This window comes from Pistacia vera, unplaced genomic scaffold, assembly GCF_008641045.1.
Source record: "Pistacia vera cultivar Batoury unplaced genomic scaffold, PisVer_v2 Contig1620, whole genome shotgun sequence".
NCBI classification, from domain to species: Eukaryota; Viridiplantae; Streptophyta; class Magnoliopsida; order Sapindales; family Anacardiaceae; genus Pistacia; species Pistacia vera.
Window position 1 is genome coordinate 1 of NW_022195706.1, and position 17244 is coordinate 17244.

General features: G+C 32.2%; 2 protein-coding genes across 3 annotated transcripts; one reads left to right on the top strand and one right to left on the bottom strand.

Moving 5' to 3' along the window:
• Nucleotides 1–3: 3 nt before the first annotated feature.
• On the top strand, nt 4–2989 carry LOC116125322 (the record flags this gene model as incomplete). Its single annotated transcript, XM_031411062.1, has 7 exons — nt 4–60; nt 216–343; nt 698–769; nt 1298–1368; nt 1500–1575; nt 2558–2701; nt 2786–2989. Coding segments are annotated over 7 exons (588 nt in total), but the record flags the coding sequence as incomplete, so codon positions are not given.
• Nucleotides 2990–3358: 369 nt separating this feature from the next.
• Nucleotides 3359–8586, bottom strand: LOC116125323 (formamidopyrimidine-DNA glycosylase-like). Of its 2 annotated transcripts, none has more exons than XM_031411063.1 (10): nt 8283–8586; nt 7436–7487; nt 7021–7078; nt 6005–6073; nt 5784–5909; nt 5386–5436; nt 4884–4961; nt 4523–4625; nt 4173–4207; nt 3359–4084 (listed from the first exon to the last, which is right to left on the bottom strand). In XM_031411063.1, the coding sequence occupies exons 1-10, from the start codon at nt 8509–8511 to the stop codon at nt 3605–3607; spliced, it is 1281 nt and encodes a 426-aa protein (XP_031266923.1). In that variant the 5' UTR covers nt 8512–8586; the 3' UTR covers nt 3359–3604. The 2 variants fall into 2 exon arrangements, with proteins under 2 accessions (XP_031266923.1, XP_031266924.1); XM_031411064.1 differs by lacking the exon at nt 4523–4625 and adding an exon at nt 4679–4778.
• Nucleotides 8587–17244: the final 8658 nt, after the last annotated feature.

The window sequence follows — 17244 nt, forward strand, 5'->3', positions numbered from 1 at the left end:
GAATTGGATAAATTACTTGATGGGCTGGAGGTCAAATCTCCTTTCTTTCTAGTCGTTCAGGTTTGAACAAATTTAGTGACTATGATGAATTGTTACGTGAGCCATATATGTAAATAGCTCTAAAGACTTATGTCAATGTTCAATCAACAATATAACTAGATCGATTTTTGCCCCAAACCCGGATATCTAACTTGTTCTTCCAAATTCTCTTGAAGGGGTTTCTTGTAGGTTCATATGGATTAACTTGGGCCTTGAAAAATCAGAGCAAGATATCTAAGCTCGTAATCCTAAATAGTCCCCTGACAGTTTCATCTCCTACTCCTGGACTATTTACAAAGCTGAGGTTCCCTTCTAACCATATATCACGATAAATGGCATATATTAGGATTTCAGAACACACCATTTCAGAATGTAGCACTAGATTCTTGCCTCATTTCCTCTTTTTATGTGCATAAAAAACTTGTTTGAACGGTTTTTATAGCAACTGTTTTATATGTTTCTACTGCCAATGGGTTAGAAATGCATTACTCTTTCAAAACCCACATATCGTTCCCATTAAAGATTTTGTGGTGGGAAACAAGTGTGATCTTTCAACTCAAAATTAAAGTCCTTTTGTTTGCAGAAAATGGAATCCCATTACTTGTGCTTGATAAAGTTAAGATTGTTTATTTGATTTTTCTTTTCTGTCTTTTACCAGAATCCCTCTCTATGGCGAATTTACTTGTCAGAACGCTATCACGGCAGAGCGCTTTATTGAAGCAGGTAGCCCGTATGTATCCAAAGTGTTTCTACTTATGGATAAAGAGTAACTCGATGCTTCACATAACTCTTCTCTATAATTTTTTGCAAAGTTGATATCAGAATAAAAAATACACAGTGCTGAGGGAGACATTTAATTATGATGGTTTTCCAATAACTTGTCTGAGTTACTAATGTAAAGCTTTTAGATTCACAGAACTGAAAAATGCTTATGCAAGAATGGTTCATATCATCTGTGATTATAACCTAAGAACAGCCCTTATAGAATTGAGTAGATAAACCTTAACTATTTTATTGAATTCAAAATTTTGCACCATGATATCACTTTATGTTGAAGTTGAATGATGCATTCACGAGCAACTTCAGTGAGCAGTAGATAAAAGTTTTTGGTCAGCTTTGTTATATAGGAAGCACACTTAAATTGTAAGTTTGCTTCTAGAGAAATAACTGAACATCGTAGTTGCTAATAAGCTTTATTTTTGGTTCACTTATTATTTCGTAGGTATTTCTCTTACAAAACTAATATATTCATCCACAGCTATGTCTTGAAGCTGGAAAAGGCCGACGTTTATCGATTGCCATATCTATCAAGCAGTGGACCTGGATTTGGTTTGTGACTAAATTCAGCTTTTAGATTTCCTGCCGAGTTTATGTTATTGATAAATGTTCCTTGGATTGATTTGTGTAGTAAAAATATGGTACCAGCTAACTTTCATGTTCTTTCGGTTTTGGTGTTTCAGCTCTGCTTGAAGCCACAAGAAAAATTAATTTCACAGATACCTTAAGTCAAATAGCATCTGGCTTTGCTTCAGGAAGGTACAATTTTTCTGGATCTTCTTTTTTATAATTCTGTTCTAGGTTACAACTACTTTGGACATGCTCCTTCAGTTTTAAGTTGAAAATCAATACTTTCATGATAAGAGAAGTTGAGCCTTATGAGATTCGAAAAAAAATAAAAAAATAAAATCAAGAAATTGTTGGCTGGATTTTAGTTTTAGTTGCTTCCAGACCGCCGAAGGAAAACTGTATTGGTGTGGTATTTGCAATTACTTTGGTTCGTTTTAGCCTTGGATGAAACAAACACAAAATTAGTAACGCTAACAACAAGCATATCGAATTTCTATAGTGGCCAAATTTGATAATTTGTTGGGATTAAACCAAGTGTAACATATGGTATTGGATCAAAAATCTCTTGAACTAGAAAAGAGTATTTTGTCTAATGAATCAGTACTTGGTTCTATGCTAGAGTTTACCTTTAAGTTAGTATTATGAAAGATAAACAACAATAATGAAAGAATAAGAAAGTTCGACAATGTATATGAAGCTTCAAGACATGGCTTCTAGTGGCTAAATTAGTCCAGTGTAAAATGGTGCTAGTTTTTGCAACCCGCTCTGTATTCTGCATGAGCTGTGTTGAAAAGTAGCTTAACATTTCTTATTCATGTATGATCTATAAGCTTAATATAATTTGAGCGACGACATTTTTGTTTCCTGATGCAAAACATCTTCAAATATTCATCATAATTACTCATGTTGAATCCACTATTAGGATGGTAGTCATCTTGGAGTTTTCCTAACGTAAGGGCTTGCCAGGAATTCCCGAGTGATTGAGATCAAACGCTTGAATATAAAACCAGAAATGCATGTATTTACATGTGTTGCCCCATAACATGATTCTTATTCCAAAAATCCATTGTGTTTTGTAGGCTTTAACTTATTGCTTCAATTATTCTCTGGCCTATGAACTTTATATTTGACTTTGTTGAGCATTATGAACTTGATTACTTTTGGACTACAGCTGGGACAAACCAGTGCTAGTTGCGTGGGGAATATCAGACAAGTATTTGCCCCAATCTGTGGCAGAAGAGTTCCAAAAAGGAAACCCTGGTGTCGTGAAGCTCAAGTTGATAGAAGGAGCTGGGCATATGCCCCAAGAAGACTGGTAATTCACTCTCATTTATTTGTATTTTCTACTTCTTTCTCCTTTCTAATTGTTAACATTTTGATCATTGAACAATATTAACAGGCCTGAGAAAGTTGTCGATGCTTTGAGACTATTCTTTTAAACTCAAGCACCGAACCACCATACCTTCAAGATTCATCTCACTTGAATGTGAATATTGCATAGCTTTTATTTGTGCAAGGATTCTGATATCAATGTTTCTCTGTTTGTATAAAGCTCTATGCATAAGTTACAGTGAAAAATGAGAAGTCAACAAATTTATGAATCTCTTTGGATTACGAAATTTATTATCTAAATTTTGATATCTGGAATTGATTCAATTGAATGGACAAGCCAAGTTGCAATGCTCTAAGGTTATGAACATATGCAATCACAAATAAACACAATTAATTCAACATTGATGTCAACCCCACATAGGAAAATTCATAAAGAAGGTTTTTTTTTTGTCATTCCTTTAGGGGGTTTAACTTTGAAGTTTGAAGTTGATTATTGTAAATACAATATTGAGCTGTCAATAATTTTACGATTCCGAAGTGTGACAGCAACTCAGAAATCCACTGCATTCCGTTTATTTTGAACTATTTGATGACTGAATCTAACCCCAAATCATGAATAATGCAAAATAACTACACACTGTTTGCATTAAGATAATTCCATAAAGATTGAATTTAAGACAATGCGGTTTATCCAAAATTCAGAGTCATTCCAGTTCTGGTTAGTCTTCACACTTCACAGAACTCACTGGCAAGTCCAGGAAAGATTGCCAATGAATCAGAACTGACATGGAGTCAGGACAAAAAGGATGCACCATTTACGATAATTTACAAAATACGACCACAGTTTCAGTCTTCCGGAACATGGACTGGTAACCTCAGCAGCAACCTACTTTGCTTTCTTCTTTTGATTCTTACTTTTTTGACTGGTAAATTTTTCCTTCGATGTCTTCACAGCCTTAGCTTGTTTATTCTTTGTCGCCTTCCCTGATTTTGTTTCTTGCAATTCATCAGCCTTCCCTGATTTTGTTTCTTGCAATTCATCAGCATCGTCATCGTCATCACCAGCTTGCAATTCATCAGCATCGTCATCGTCATCACCAGCATGATGTTCGCTGTCATCATCATCACTTTCTTTAGATTTTCTTTTCTTTGAAGGCTTTGCACCTTGACCCCCAGGTTTCCGCCCTCTCTTTGATTTTACATTTTCAGTAACCTCCTCCACAGCACTTTCTGGTGCATCAACACCATTGTCTCCGCCATCATCCTCACTGCCTTTTCTCTTAGAAGTTTGCTTCTTTTGTTTAACAACCGCTTTCGCAGATTGGACTCCATTTAGCTTTTGCAACTCTGGTACATAAGCTGTTGTCTGCAACCAGGAATGCAGACCCATCACATCAACTAGTTCGATAGAACAGTAAAATAACATAAACAGCCCTGTTATTAGAGTTACTTACCCTACCACCGACAGTAATAAAATCAATTTTCTTACCTGCCATTACACAAAAGACAGTCAATGTTTTAACCAAGGAAACTAAAGTTCCTGATAAAAACAGAAAGGATAAAGTTTTCTTAAATGAAATGAATTAAGGGGCCCATTATTTAGAGAATCATGAGTCAAGCCAGTAAGTCGATGCCAACACTAAAAATAATTTGCAAGAACTCCAGGAAAAAAAAATAATAATAATAATGGCCACCACCACATGCACAGAATGCTACACAGACACAAACAAAAGCTATTGTTTATATGAAAAGAGGGAACTAAATGTGATAATATAGGAGAGATCACAAGGGACAGAAACCAAACCATCAACAAAAGCCTTGCCAGGCTTCTTTTCACGGGAATGAAAAATCCAATTATTAGGAAACTGACTACTGTCTGCCCCAACCTCAATTGCTTTTTCAATTACCTGTAAAATAAATTGCATTGTCATAGAGATTAGTCAAGTCATAGGTATCTTACCACTAACTTTTCCAGGCTTTTTGCCCCATCGAAAATGAAACAACCATTTAAGAGGAAAGCGGCTGCAGTCAGCATCAACTTCAACCGCATTTTGAACAACCTACAAATATTGGTTTTCTCTATATTCTCCATGAAGAGCACAAATTTTGTACAACAAACTTCTATAACTGCAATTAAAACACAAAATTTAAGCACTTGCTCTTACCTCTTTGATGCACTTGAGCAAAGTTGCACAACTTTCTTTGGACAAGCCGGCAGATATTTGCAGCGGATGAATTCTGGCCTGCATGAAATAGAATTAGAAACATCAAACAACATTATTTGACTCAGGCTTAAGTTAGTTCATTTAGCTCACAAGATGATGAGACTAGTATATATATAAAAATCATTTTCCAGCAACAACAGAATGGTTCTTACATATACCAAAATATTACATAAATAAAGTAGCAATATTGGCTTCCAATATCAAGCTGGAACAATACAAAGCATGCAATTCAGTCTGAGTTGAGCTACATAAATTCTTATAAACATTCTCTCCTTATACCAAATAAGTTCATAGGCCATCATGTACTTTCTCCCTCCCTCAGCCAACAGTTTTCATCCTTCTCTACACAATATGTTGAAGTTTCTTTACTTAAGCAAATGATATGACCCAAATACTTAGCAAAAATACATAAAAGAAATTGGACAAAAAGGTGTTCACTAACTTGGTATAAAACTTCATCTGCAACCCAATTGCCAATTCCTGAAATAAAACTCTGCAAAAGTGATTAAATCATAAGGGTCAATAACGATACGGAAAAGAGAGCTGTGAGTATCAAAGAAAGTTTAAAAGAACCGTACTTTTAATGATTTTAAATAAACAGTCACCAAAAGTCATTAATCACATAGTGGAAGATTACATTAAAAGAACCAGTCCTGTACTTTTAAGAGAGAGAGAGAGAGAGAAAGAGAATTATGATGTGTGGCTGAAGCTAATCTGTCCCAAATAACCAGGCCAGAAAGGTTCTATCACTTATACCTTCTCTTAAAATTGTTTAGAATATCAAACATCATGTAAACAATATTAGGAAATAGGAAGAGGAATACGCATAAATGTTTTAACCTGATCAAGTAATAGAGCCTTAATCGCAATTTTCTTTTTGCTTAACGATTTGGTAAATTCATCAACTGTCAGAGGCTCCAATAGTGCATCAGGACCAAGATCAGATATGGGGGCTACAGAAGCCGGCTATACCAACAAAACAATTACAAAAAAATTAGCATAATGCCACCAAAGTAAATTGGCATCATTTATATATAGACTAGCTAATGATGTTATATTACATCTTTGAGTAGGCGAACTTTAGCAAATCTCCTCTTGTCAGTGAAAGACATCTCCAAACCATCATCTAGCTGCACATGGAGAAATTACTTTTTTCATGAGTACAATGGTAGATAAGATATTTTTTATGATAATACATGCATACTTCCTCAATTATTATGAATACATTGTTTCAATGGCACACCTAAAGAAACTGATATCAAGAGACATACCACATGGATAACAAATAATCTGCAGGTTACATAAAGGAATGCTTTTAGAGGACATATAAAGGCATGGCACCTAGAAATTCCAACCACTGTTTGGCATTTCTTGCCAAGGAAACAACAAACGTAATAGACTGCACCACGGAACTATTTTTATCAAGACCAGTTGAGTCCTGGATACTTATTCAAAATCAGAATTCTAAAACAATATTGGACAGTGTATGCTCCCTGTTTATATTTATCAAAGGAAGACCCTTGAATTAGAAACTATGAAGACGCTCAAACTCATGTCTATTAGAAAATGACTTTTAACATCAGAATACATAATTAAAAAGCCGAGACTCCGTGTTAAAGAGAAAATGAACAGAGAATAATCTCAGCATTCGACAATGTGCAACCTGCTTAGTTGCCACTAAAGTTGAAACAAACTGACTGGGCCATCAAGATTTAGTAGTGATAGATAACATTAATAAGCAACTCATACTAAATTAATCAAATACATAGGTCAAGAAAAAAGCTATAAACATAACTTCCTCCCACACAATCACAACACAGCAGGACATCAAATTACAATTTGAACAGGGATTTTTGTGGTCCTAATTTGAGATATTGGGCACAGCCTTTTAGGGAAATAAATCAGTTAAATAGGAGCACAGGACCTAGGTCAAGCAGCAAAGGTTATTAATAAGATTAACACCGAGTATTGTGGGCATCCATTACAAGAGTAGAAGCTAAAATAGGGCATTGCATGCAATGGTTAGGTCCAGAGTAAAAGCAAAATGATATAAAAAATTGTGAGCAGCGATTCTTACTTCAACAAAGAATTTTGAATATTTTGAAGGCCATTCATCAGTGTCCTTTACAGCAGACCTGTAAGCAAGATTTGAATCATTAAAATTAGTGACTGCAAATTGTTCTATACAGAACAATTAGTAAAATGAACAAAGCATCAAAGCCAAACTGGTTAAGTTATCTGAGATAATTCACTAAAAGAATAATAATCAGAAATTGCTCTCGTATAAATTTTGAATTCAAAAAATGGCATTTTGCACACATTCCCATTGCACTTTCCTTCTAATGCAGCATAAAAACAACATATTAAAGGTCGCATTAATGCCTTTCATTTCCACAAAGCAAACAAATCTTCATTAAATGACTTATTGATCTAACTTTACATTTCATTGCATCAGTCAATACAACACAACTATATATATGACCACACCTCACCTCTTATATTTTGTAACAGCAACCCCCTTAATGTAAACAGCTCCTGCCATCCCTGAAATGCATTAAACCGCATCAGCATGGAAACTCATCTACTATCGTTTCATATCATATCCGATATCTAAAGATCAAATCCTAAGGGTTCTTTTTGAAAATGTATTATAAAAATAATAAATAAATAAATAAAAACACACACAGCCGCATTTACTGAAAGCTTTGATGGAAAAACACCAAACAAGCTCTTTGTAAAAGGACCAACCAAGTTTCCCTTTAAAAGCACTCCCAAGTGTTTCCTAGACCCAAAAAGTGCTTCTAAGAAAAACATATGAAGTGCATCTTCAAAATGCATTTTTAGTGACAAAAGCTTTCATGTTAAAACACTTGAACAAGCCTTACGTAAAAGCGCAAACCAGGTTTCTCTTAAGTATTTTTTTCCTTGACGCAAAAGTTCTTTAAGAAAAACACAAGAATTGCTTCTTCGAAAAAAAGAACACATAAATGCATTTTTAGTGCCAAAAACTTTCCTGTTAAAACTCTTAACTAAACTTTCCATAAAAGCAGCAACCAAGTTCTCTGAAAAGTACTGTCAATGTATTTCCTTGACTCAAAAAGCAAGTGCCTTTTGAAAAAAAAACATACAAAATGCTTCTCCAAATTGCAGTATCACAAACGCATTTTTAGTGTCAAAATGTTGTCCCTTTCTCCATACATTACAAAGCAACACAAATGCGCTTTTGAGATAATAAAAACACCATAATATAACTAAAAGCGTAAACAACCCATCCAAACAGGACATCAAAAAGGTGATTTTTTTGTTTTTTCTATTTTTTAGGGTTGTACTGAACTGTACCGAACTGGAAAGAAGGAAAAGGCGGAGAATCGAGACGAAGCCACATGTTCTTGCCCTTTCTATGAGCAGATACGATGGTCTTGCCCAAAAGAGAGGCCTCGAACTCCGACGCAGAGACTCCGTCGATCACTTTGGGATCGTCAGCGATAATCAACTTCACTATCTTCTTGCCCACACAGTTCTCTTCTATGGCCCGTCTGGCCGCCTCCACCTCCGGTAGCTCCGGCATACTCGCTAGGGTTTAGGCCGCTGAGTTTCGCGCGCTTTTTGATAGTGAGGACAGAGGTGTGAGTGACGAGACGAGACTTGAGTGATATTAATTAGGGGAAATTTTAATTAGATCCCATAACTTTTACTGCAATATAATCAACTCCAATAAATTGAAAATTATGGTTAATCTTCCTTATAAGAATAGTTAAATCTCCTCTAAAGTGTCTTCAATTATTGATAATTAAACAAAACCTTAAAAAAGGTCAAAAATGCTTATAGAATAGATGGGTTTTAACTTTCAAAAGACTTTCAAGACCAATCTAGGATTTTAAATAGATTAATCTTAGTTTGAATCTATTATTTTTTCTATAAATTTTTTTTTATCATATGTTGATGTAGATATTTCCGATGAAATTTTTTTATATTTTGTTTTGTTATCAAATATAATTCAATCTTTTTACTATCTTTAATCTAGAAAACGGTTACAAAGGAGGTAACAGGTAATTCTAAAACTATTAGGCAAATTAGAGATGGACGCGAGGATGGTTTCCTCGACCCCGTCCCCAACCCTTTGGGGGATCACCCGTCGCACCCCTCCCCGGAGTTCAGGGATTGAGAGTATTAATCTCCACGGGGAATTTTCCCTGAACAGTGGATTATTTCAAACTTCTTTTTATATTGATTTTGTATAGTTTTTTTTTGGTGATAAACCGTATAACATAGTAAAAAAAACTTAATATAATAATATGATTAATACCTTATTAAAATTTAAGAACAATCTGGTAAGGGGGCATAAGTCAAAATCAAATAATGAGAAATTATTAATATAATTAGAGATACATCAGCAATCAACATCATAATTCTTACATCTAAGTCTTTAAAATTTGTAAACCATTAAATTAAAATAAAATAATGTTATTTTCAAACGAAGATATGATTCTAAATTCAAAAATCTTAATTGTATTTTAATGTTTAATATAATATACAAATTTTAATTAAATATTATAGAGAATTAAGAAAAACATTTAACATTTTCATAAAATTAATAAACTATATTCAATCTTAATATAATTTAATTTAATTTTTTTTTTTTTTTTTTGTGACCAAGGTGTTCGTGTCAGTTTGTCCACACCTCAATTAATCTCTAGGACCTTAAAGTTAATGGCTGGGTAACTTCCAGTGGCCACCCCTATTAGCAACTGAAGTGAATTGAACTCATGACCTCTTGAGTAATATCCCAAGAGTCCTTATTCAACTACTCAGCCACCCAAGGGTGGTTTCAATTTTATTATTTGACTCTCAAATCTTAACATTTTCATTTTCATTGATTCAATTTTAAATTTATTCATTTCAACACTTCATCTTCATCATGGAAGAATTAATTTACCGCTTTTGTGAAATTAGACTACATGCCTTTAAGTTACTTCTATTCCACAATTAAAATATACAATAATATATTTAAGATAACAATCACAAATCTTGATAATTTGATACATGACTTAAAATCTTAAATCATGAGATTCTAATTTTATACAAAATATATTAAAGATAAAAAAAAAAAAAAAGTTTTTAATAAATTTGTTGTAGATAGGCTGGGTGGGGCGAGGCCCCGTTGGGGCGAACTACATCCCCATCCCTGCTCCGTCTCTAGGGTTGGGGATTTTTTCCCTGCTATCCCCACCCTAGTCGGGGCGGGGCTGGTCAAACGCTCATCCCTAGCGCAAACTTGAAGGAAAGCCAAGGAAATTAGACATATTGATTAGGGAGAACCACATTTTCCCACCCAAGGTTTGGCAAAACGACTCTTTCCCACCTATCAAGTTTCAAAATGACACTTCCCACCCTTCATTGGGTTTTGTTAGTATTTTATATTAATATTTAACTGAAAATACGAAGATACCCTTAAATTTTATTTTTTAATTAGTTTATTCTAAATTAAAATTTTGTTAAGTCAAAGTATTTACTCGATTATTTATTAGTTCAAGTGTAAAGATACTTTTTTTTTTTATTTAATTAATTAGGAATATTGATTTTCTATATTAATTAATAAAAATGAAAAACATTATATTATAAAAAACATTATAGGGTGCGTCTGGTTTATTATTTTGGATAAGATTTTGGGGATAGTATTAGATAATTGAATATGGGAGTATTACGAGGTAAAATTTATAAATTTATAAAAAAACCCCCTAAGTTTGCTAATATAATAAATACCCCAACATGTAAAATGACAAAAATACCCCCACCACCTACAGTGCCAGATTCCGGCCACCACCACCGGAATCTGGCCAGAAAATCGCGTTACGACACAGACCGGTTGGATCTGTGTAGTAACGCGTCGTTATGGCCTTTTTCGACCAGATTCACCACGGATCTGATCGGAAAAGGCCAGATCTAAGGCCTACCGTGGCAGTCGACGGCCGAAAAAGGCCAAAACGACAGCCATATCTTTGGCTGTCAGTCAGTGACAGCCAAAGATATGGCCGTCGTTTCGGTCAACGATGGCCAAGATCTGGCCGTCGTTGAGGTTTCTTTGGCAGTCCTTCAAGGCCAGATCGGTGAACTTCCGGCCATTTATGGTCGTCAGGTAGGCTGTTGTACAGATTCCGGCTACCACCGAGGTGGTTGCCGGAATCTGGTAAGTATGGGTTGCAGGGGTGTTTTTGATAATTTTTAAACTTTTTTTCAGGGTGTATTTGATGAAATTAATAACCTTATGAGGTCTAAAAGTAATTTAAAAAATAGGGTAATATTTCTGGAATAATGTGCCAAACATTATTTAGAGAATAGGATTGGGAATAGGGATAAAAATAATAAGCCAAACATGGCCATAAATTTAGTAGATTATTGAATAATAGTGATGGGATATTGATGAAATTATAAATAAATAAAAATTAAGGTCATTTAACTTTAAACAATTCCATAGCATTATTCTTTACTTTTTAGTTGTAGTTAACTATTTTTTCTTTTTTAACTTTTTGGTTAATTAAAAAATAATAAAAATTTTATAAAATCAAATATTTAAGGGTATTTTCATATTTTCAATCAAATATTAACAGTAAATATAAAAGAACCTAATGAAGGGTAGAAAAGTGTCATTTTGAAACTTGAAGGGTGGGAAAGTGTAATAACTACTTCTTACTCAAATACTCATAAAAATATACATAATAACATACATGTATAATAACATAAGTAGTTGGGCCCAAAATTTTCTTTTATTAAACATATACACTTTAACAAAATTCAACTAAGGGCCAACCAACCAAAAATAACAACATGCAAGCTCAAATGAGAACAAATCAATAAACATTCAAGCAATGCAACAATAATTTAACTACATACCTCAAGTGGGGCGTTACAGAAAGTGTCGTTTTGCCAGACGTTGGGTGGGAAAATGTCATTCTCCCTATTGATTACGATCATACTTGTAGTAATTTTTTTATAAGAGTAAACGACTTTTTCCTACTCAAATAATGGTTTAATGACGATTTTCCACTCACATACTTCTAAGATATCACTTTACTACTCAAATTTATATTCTGTTTGTTATTCTAGTATCGTTACAACCTCACACCACTATTATTCTTTTTCCATTTCATCACTCACCAAAACCTCTCAAACCCTACTCTCGTCAACTCTGCCAATCACCGACAATCGAGCAATTAGGGTTTGTGCAACCGCACCTCCCATGTCAAATTCTGATCAATCCGAACCACCAAAATTCAACCTTTCACCACCAAAAAACTCATCGGCCTCCCTTCTTCAAAAGCCTTAACAACTTGGATAGAGTTTGCTCTTTGTTCGCTACCAAAATATAAATTTGAATAGTAAAATTATATTTTAAAAGTCTGAGGGTGAAAAAGTATCATTAAATCATTATTTGGATGGGAAAAAGTTATTAACTCTTTTTATAATATAAAATAAGATGTCTTGACTGTAGGTTTTCATTCCATGGCTTAAAAAGTAGATAAATTAATAATTGTGTTTGTTTTATTATTTTGGATAGGATTTTTGAAAAAGTTGGGCTGAGTGATTATTTCGAGGTAAGATTTAAAAATTAACAAAACACCTCATGTATTTGTTAATTTACTAAACATCTCTACAATAAAACATTAAAAATTAACAAAAACACCCCTATCCACCCATTAAATGCTAGCAGTCGGCCACCATCGCTAGCGGGTGGTCAAAAGTAGCCATAATGGCGAACTACTGGTTGGATCTGGTCGATCGTGCACCTATATGGCCACATTTGGTCGTCAACGATAGTCAAAGATTGGCCGTCGTTGACAACTAGCTACAACCAAAGATCTGGCATTTTCCGGCCAGATCCACTGTGATTCTGGCAAAAAAAAGCTAGATCGACGTACTACCGATCAAATCCAACCAGTAGTGCGCCATTATGCCAGATTCCGGCCACCTTCCGACAGTGATGGTCAGAATCTGACAAATGTGGGTGAGTAGGGGTATTTTTGTTAATTTTTAAACTTTTTTGTTGGGGGTGTTTAGTTAAATTAACAAACGTTGGAGGTTTAAAAATAGTTAAATATAATAAAATTAGATTTATAGAATAAAGAAACAAATATGTATTTTAATCAGAATTTCAAAAATCCTACTCAAAGTAGAGAAACAAACACACAATTGATTTTTTATTTCCACTTTTTCAAAATTATGTTTTGTATAATATTCTTATCAAGCAAATTATAATTTTTTTGATATTTAAATTGAATTTAAAAAAGAATTCGAAAATGATGACAATTGGTTTGCCACATAAGCTATATCACATCGGCGTCCTTAAACGTATTGGGCCGATTTTGGAATACATTTATTGTTTTGTGGATCGAATATATTTAGAAAAAAAGTGTTGAGAGTTATATTATGGGCGCATGTTTAAACTATTTTTATTTTCAGAAATTCAATTGTCTCTAAATATAATCATTATACATGTTTTAAAATTTTGAAAGTACGAAATAAAAAAAAAAAAAAAATTTACAAAATGTCTTTGAAAAATAATATGAAAAAAAAAAAATTATTTTAGAATAGGTTATAGGCAGAAGGTTTATAAAGGTCTTAAAGCATTATGGTTTTTTTTTTTTTTAATTTCAAAAACATTTTTTAAATACAAAATTAAAAAATAATATTCCTTATTTTTTTTTCTATAGTTTTTAAACTCATTATAAATATTTAAAGATAATATATGAAACAAATTTCGAATATTAAAACTACTAAAAGTATACATTTTTTTCATATGAGATGCGTTTCTGGCTTTATTGAAATAATTTGTCTACCATGAGGTGTGGCCCAACTGGTAACTAGGCTCTAAGTGGGATGAACTTTACCTGTAATATCAAGGGTTGGTTTGAACCATACTGGAAGCTCTTTGTGGTCAGGAGTACTAACCCGAGCCCTGATCGGGATTAGTCTTTTATCCTTGAGTATAGTGAAACTCAAGACTTTTACCAAAAAAAGAAATAATTTTGTCTACTTTATTGAAAACTTACAATCTTTTTATTTCTCCAATATTCAGGCATAACATGCGTTTCCGACTTTTTGTTTGCGGTTGGAAATTTAGATAATACTTGAGATGTGTACATCTTCGTGACAGAAAGACGTATAATTTGATCTTTAATATTCATATAATCTATTCTTTTATTCGAATAATTAGAGTGTGTTTTTTTTATTTTTGTTAATGATTTTGTGTGTGTGTTTTTTTTTTTGAAAATATTGAAAATGATTGGGAAAAGCAATAAATGAAAACGCATTCATTATATTTGTCCGAAAACGCGAAAAATGAAAATGCATAAGACATATTTGTCAAAAAACCTCTTTAAATTATCATTTATTTTGTTCATCATGAAAAGTTTGTCTCAAATATGTCACTGGTTGATTTCCGTTTGTAATTTTGTATAAAAAAACTTGATTTAAAAAAAAAAAAAAAATCTTGTTTTAAGAAATAAGGAGAAACTATAACAGAACAAACAGAATATATAATGTTTTATTTAAAATATTAATTTTTTTTACGATATATCATTTCAAATGTAATTTTTATTTTTGATATAAGAAAATAAATAGATAATAATCTCGATTTGGATTTGATTTTTTATATATATATATATATATTTTTTTTTTTAATAATATCACTTCTACTAAACATATCAAATAAATATTTATTCATGAAATATATGAATGATTTTAATTAGATTTTATGAAACACGTGGAAATCCCCAAAGTCAATGCATTGACTATGTTCTACGTCAACAGTTAATTGATTCATTGTCTGAAATTTTACTTCTCAACTACTACTTGGAACTTGGAATAATGGTAGTTGAAGATTATGCATCACGTGCTTAAATTTTATCTCACTTTACTAATTAACATCGTGGACTGCAATATTCACTTAAAATAATTTCATTGGTCTTAAACATGGGCTGCAAAATCCTATTAATTAATTAATTAATTAAACTACATTAATATTTGCAAATCAAACTCGTCTTAATTACCCTAAACCTAACTTATTATAAAAATGTCTGGTGGGGTGAGGGGGGGTATTGGCCTTAATAATATGGTTAATTAATAATTAGATCTAAAGGTTTAAGTTTAAGTTAAATACTCTTATTTAAATATGAGTTTCAACGACTTCAAAATTACGATAGGGCTTTATAAATCGTCGAGTTTACATAATCATGACTTGGAAAACCATGAATTTGATTAAGTAAATTAAAACTAATTTGATTCAGTACATTTTAATATATATGATATCATATATCTGTTTAACTTGTGAAGTTTAAGCGATCTTAGCAGGATTATAGTATTCATATTTAAATATATAACTTTATATACAGGAAATCTTTTACATGCAAATATTTTCCTTTTGAAATTTGAACCCTGCATTAATTGACACTTATTTTTTGATGCAAGAAAGTTTTCTAAAATTTTATCTTTTAACATCAGTAATCAAGGGCGCTATGCTTGGCTTCAACCTATAATCTCATGTTCGATTCTTCACTAGACATAAAATATAGTATATTTATCTATGATTTATCTGAAGGCTGCAATAGTGGGTTGTTGACTTGTTGTAAGATAGCTTCCCTTGAGGATTTAATCAAGATGTGCGTAAGCTGGTCCGAACACCTCAGTTATTGAAAAAACAAAAAAATATTAATAATCATGATATATGTATATCAAACATGTAAGAAATTAGTGTTATGATTTGTATTAAAATAGTTTTATATAATATTAAGTATGGGCCAAACAAATAGTAAGACAATGCTACACAATTTGATGAAGTTTTATTACATAGATTGGACCGGAAATACCAGAAAATGAAATGCCGCCCATTTAAAATATTTGTAAAACACTAAAACTTAGTATTTTGTTAATCATATTCTTAATAAGTTATTTAATTTATATTTTCTATATATTTATATAGTACAAATTCAAGTTCGTGAGGTGTTAATTTAGAAAAAGGGAAAGGAAAAACATGTGTACGCCTGTACGGTGGTAGTTGGTGAGAATTATTACGTAATATCTCAAAGAGTCAAATAGGAAGAATTTTGTTGCCGTCTATATATAAAAATAAAAAATAAATGGAAGATGATTACTTATAGGTTTATTATGGAAATGTACTTTAATTTAATTCTATAAATGTACTTTAATTTAGGTCAATATAAATCTTTGTTTATTCCTTTTTAACATCCAACAAATCTTCATTGAAGCAGAAAATTCATAAAAAAAACCACTCAAGTATTAACCTTGGAAAATCTTGACATGATCATGCTATGTTTGAAATATTATATGAAGCGAACAACATGTTCCCATCCAAGCTTTAGCGAAATGGTAAGTACCCACCTCTAGTTTCATAAATTTCGGATTATCATCCTTAAATTAATATCGTTTGTTTTTTTTTTTTTTTTTTAATAGTTAAAGACTAAAATCGTCATTTATAAGGGAAATTGCTCTCAAATCGGCCTCTATTGTTGGTGCCTCCGCTGGCTGTTTTTGCATTGATTTTCGACGGTTTTCACTTCAAAACTAACGGAAATTTTCACCCTTGTCCTGTTTGTGTTAGAACCTAACAGTCATTAACAATATTACTTTAAGGGTAAAAATCTAAAATTTTAGAAATCAAGTGTAGGAACTTGTCATTTTGCTAAGCTTTGGGTGTAGGAACTTGTCATTTCGCTAAACTTTGGGTAAAAACATGTCGCTTATTATATCTTCTTGATTTTTAGTGTGATATTTTATATCTTCATGATTTTGGTGTGATATTATTAAATTAATGAATTTTTATTATGAAACCTAACTTTTCTTGCATGCCACATTAATTATTTTATATACACTTTGTAATATTTAAAATAAATACAAATATTAAAGTTTTACGAAAATCAAAATATCTCATATTATATTTCTGCCGATTTCTTGTTTTAGTGATCACTTAGAAACATTTCATGTCAGACCAATAATTAATTTATTGGTAGAGATTTAATAAATTAATTAAACTAAAGAATTAAAATTACAATAAACATTTTTGTACATGCTTTACTCATTTTACACTTTTTTATTTCTTTTTAAATTAATTTGGTTGTAAAGCTAAAGCATGCTTGGCGCTTGCGAGTTGGTATTAATGGCTAGCATGTGAGATCTAAGGCGGTTGGGAGTTGCATTTTAATATATACAAATTAAATAAAAAAAAAATCTTCACACTTTAAAACAAATAATATTTTATAACCACAAGTTACATATTCAATAAATTAAA

Coding starts and splice junctions, on each gene's coding strand:
- LOC116125323 (XM_031411063.1), bottom strand. CDS start 8,511: ATGCCGGAGCTACCGGAGGTGGAGGCGGCCAGACGGGCCATAGAAGAG. Junction 6,074..7,020: donor ATTCAAAATTCTTTGTTGAA/GTAAGAATCGCT, acceptor CTCCATGTGCAG/CTAGATGATGGTTTGGAGAT. Junction 4,208..4,522: donor TGGCAAGGCTTTTGTTGATG/GTTTGGTTTCTG, acceptor GTGTAATGGCAG/GTAAGAAAATTGATTTTATT.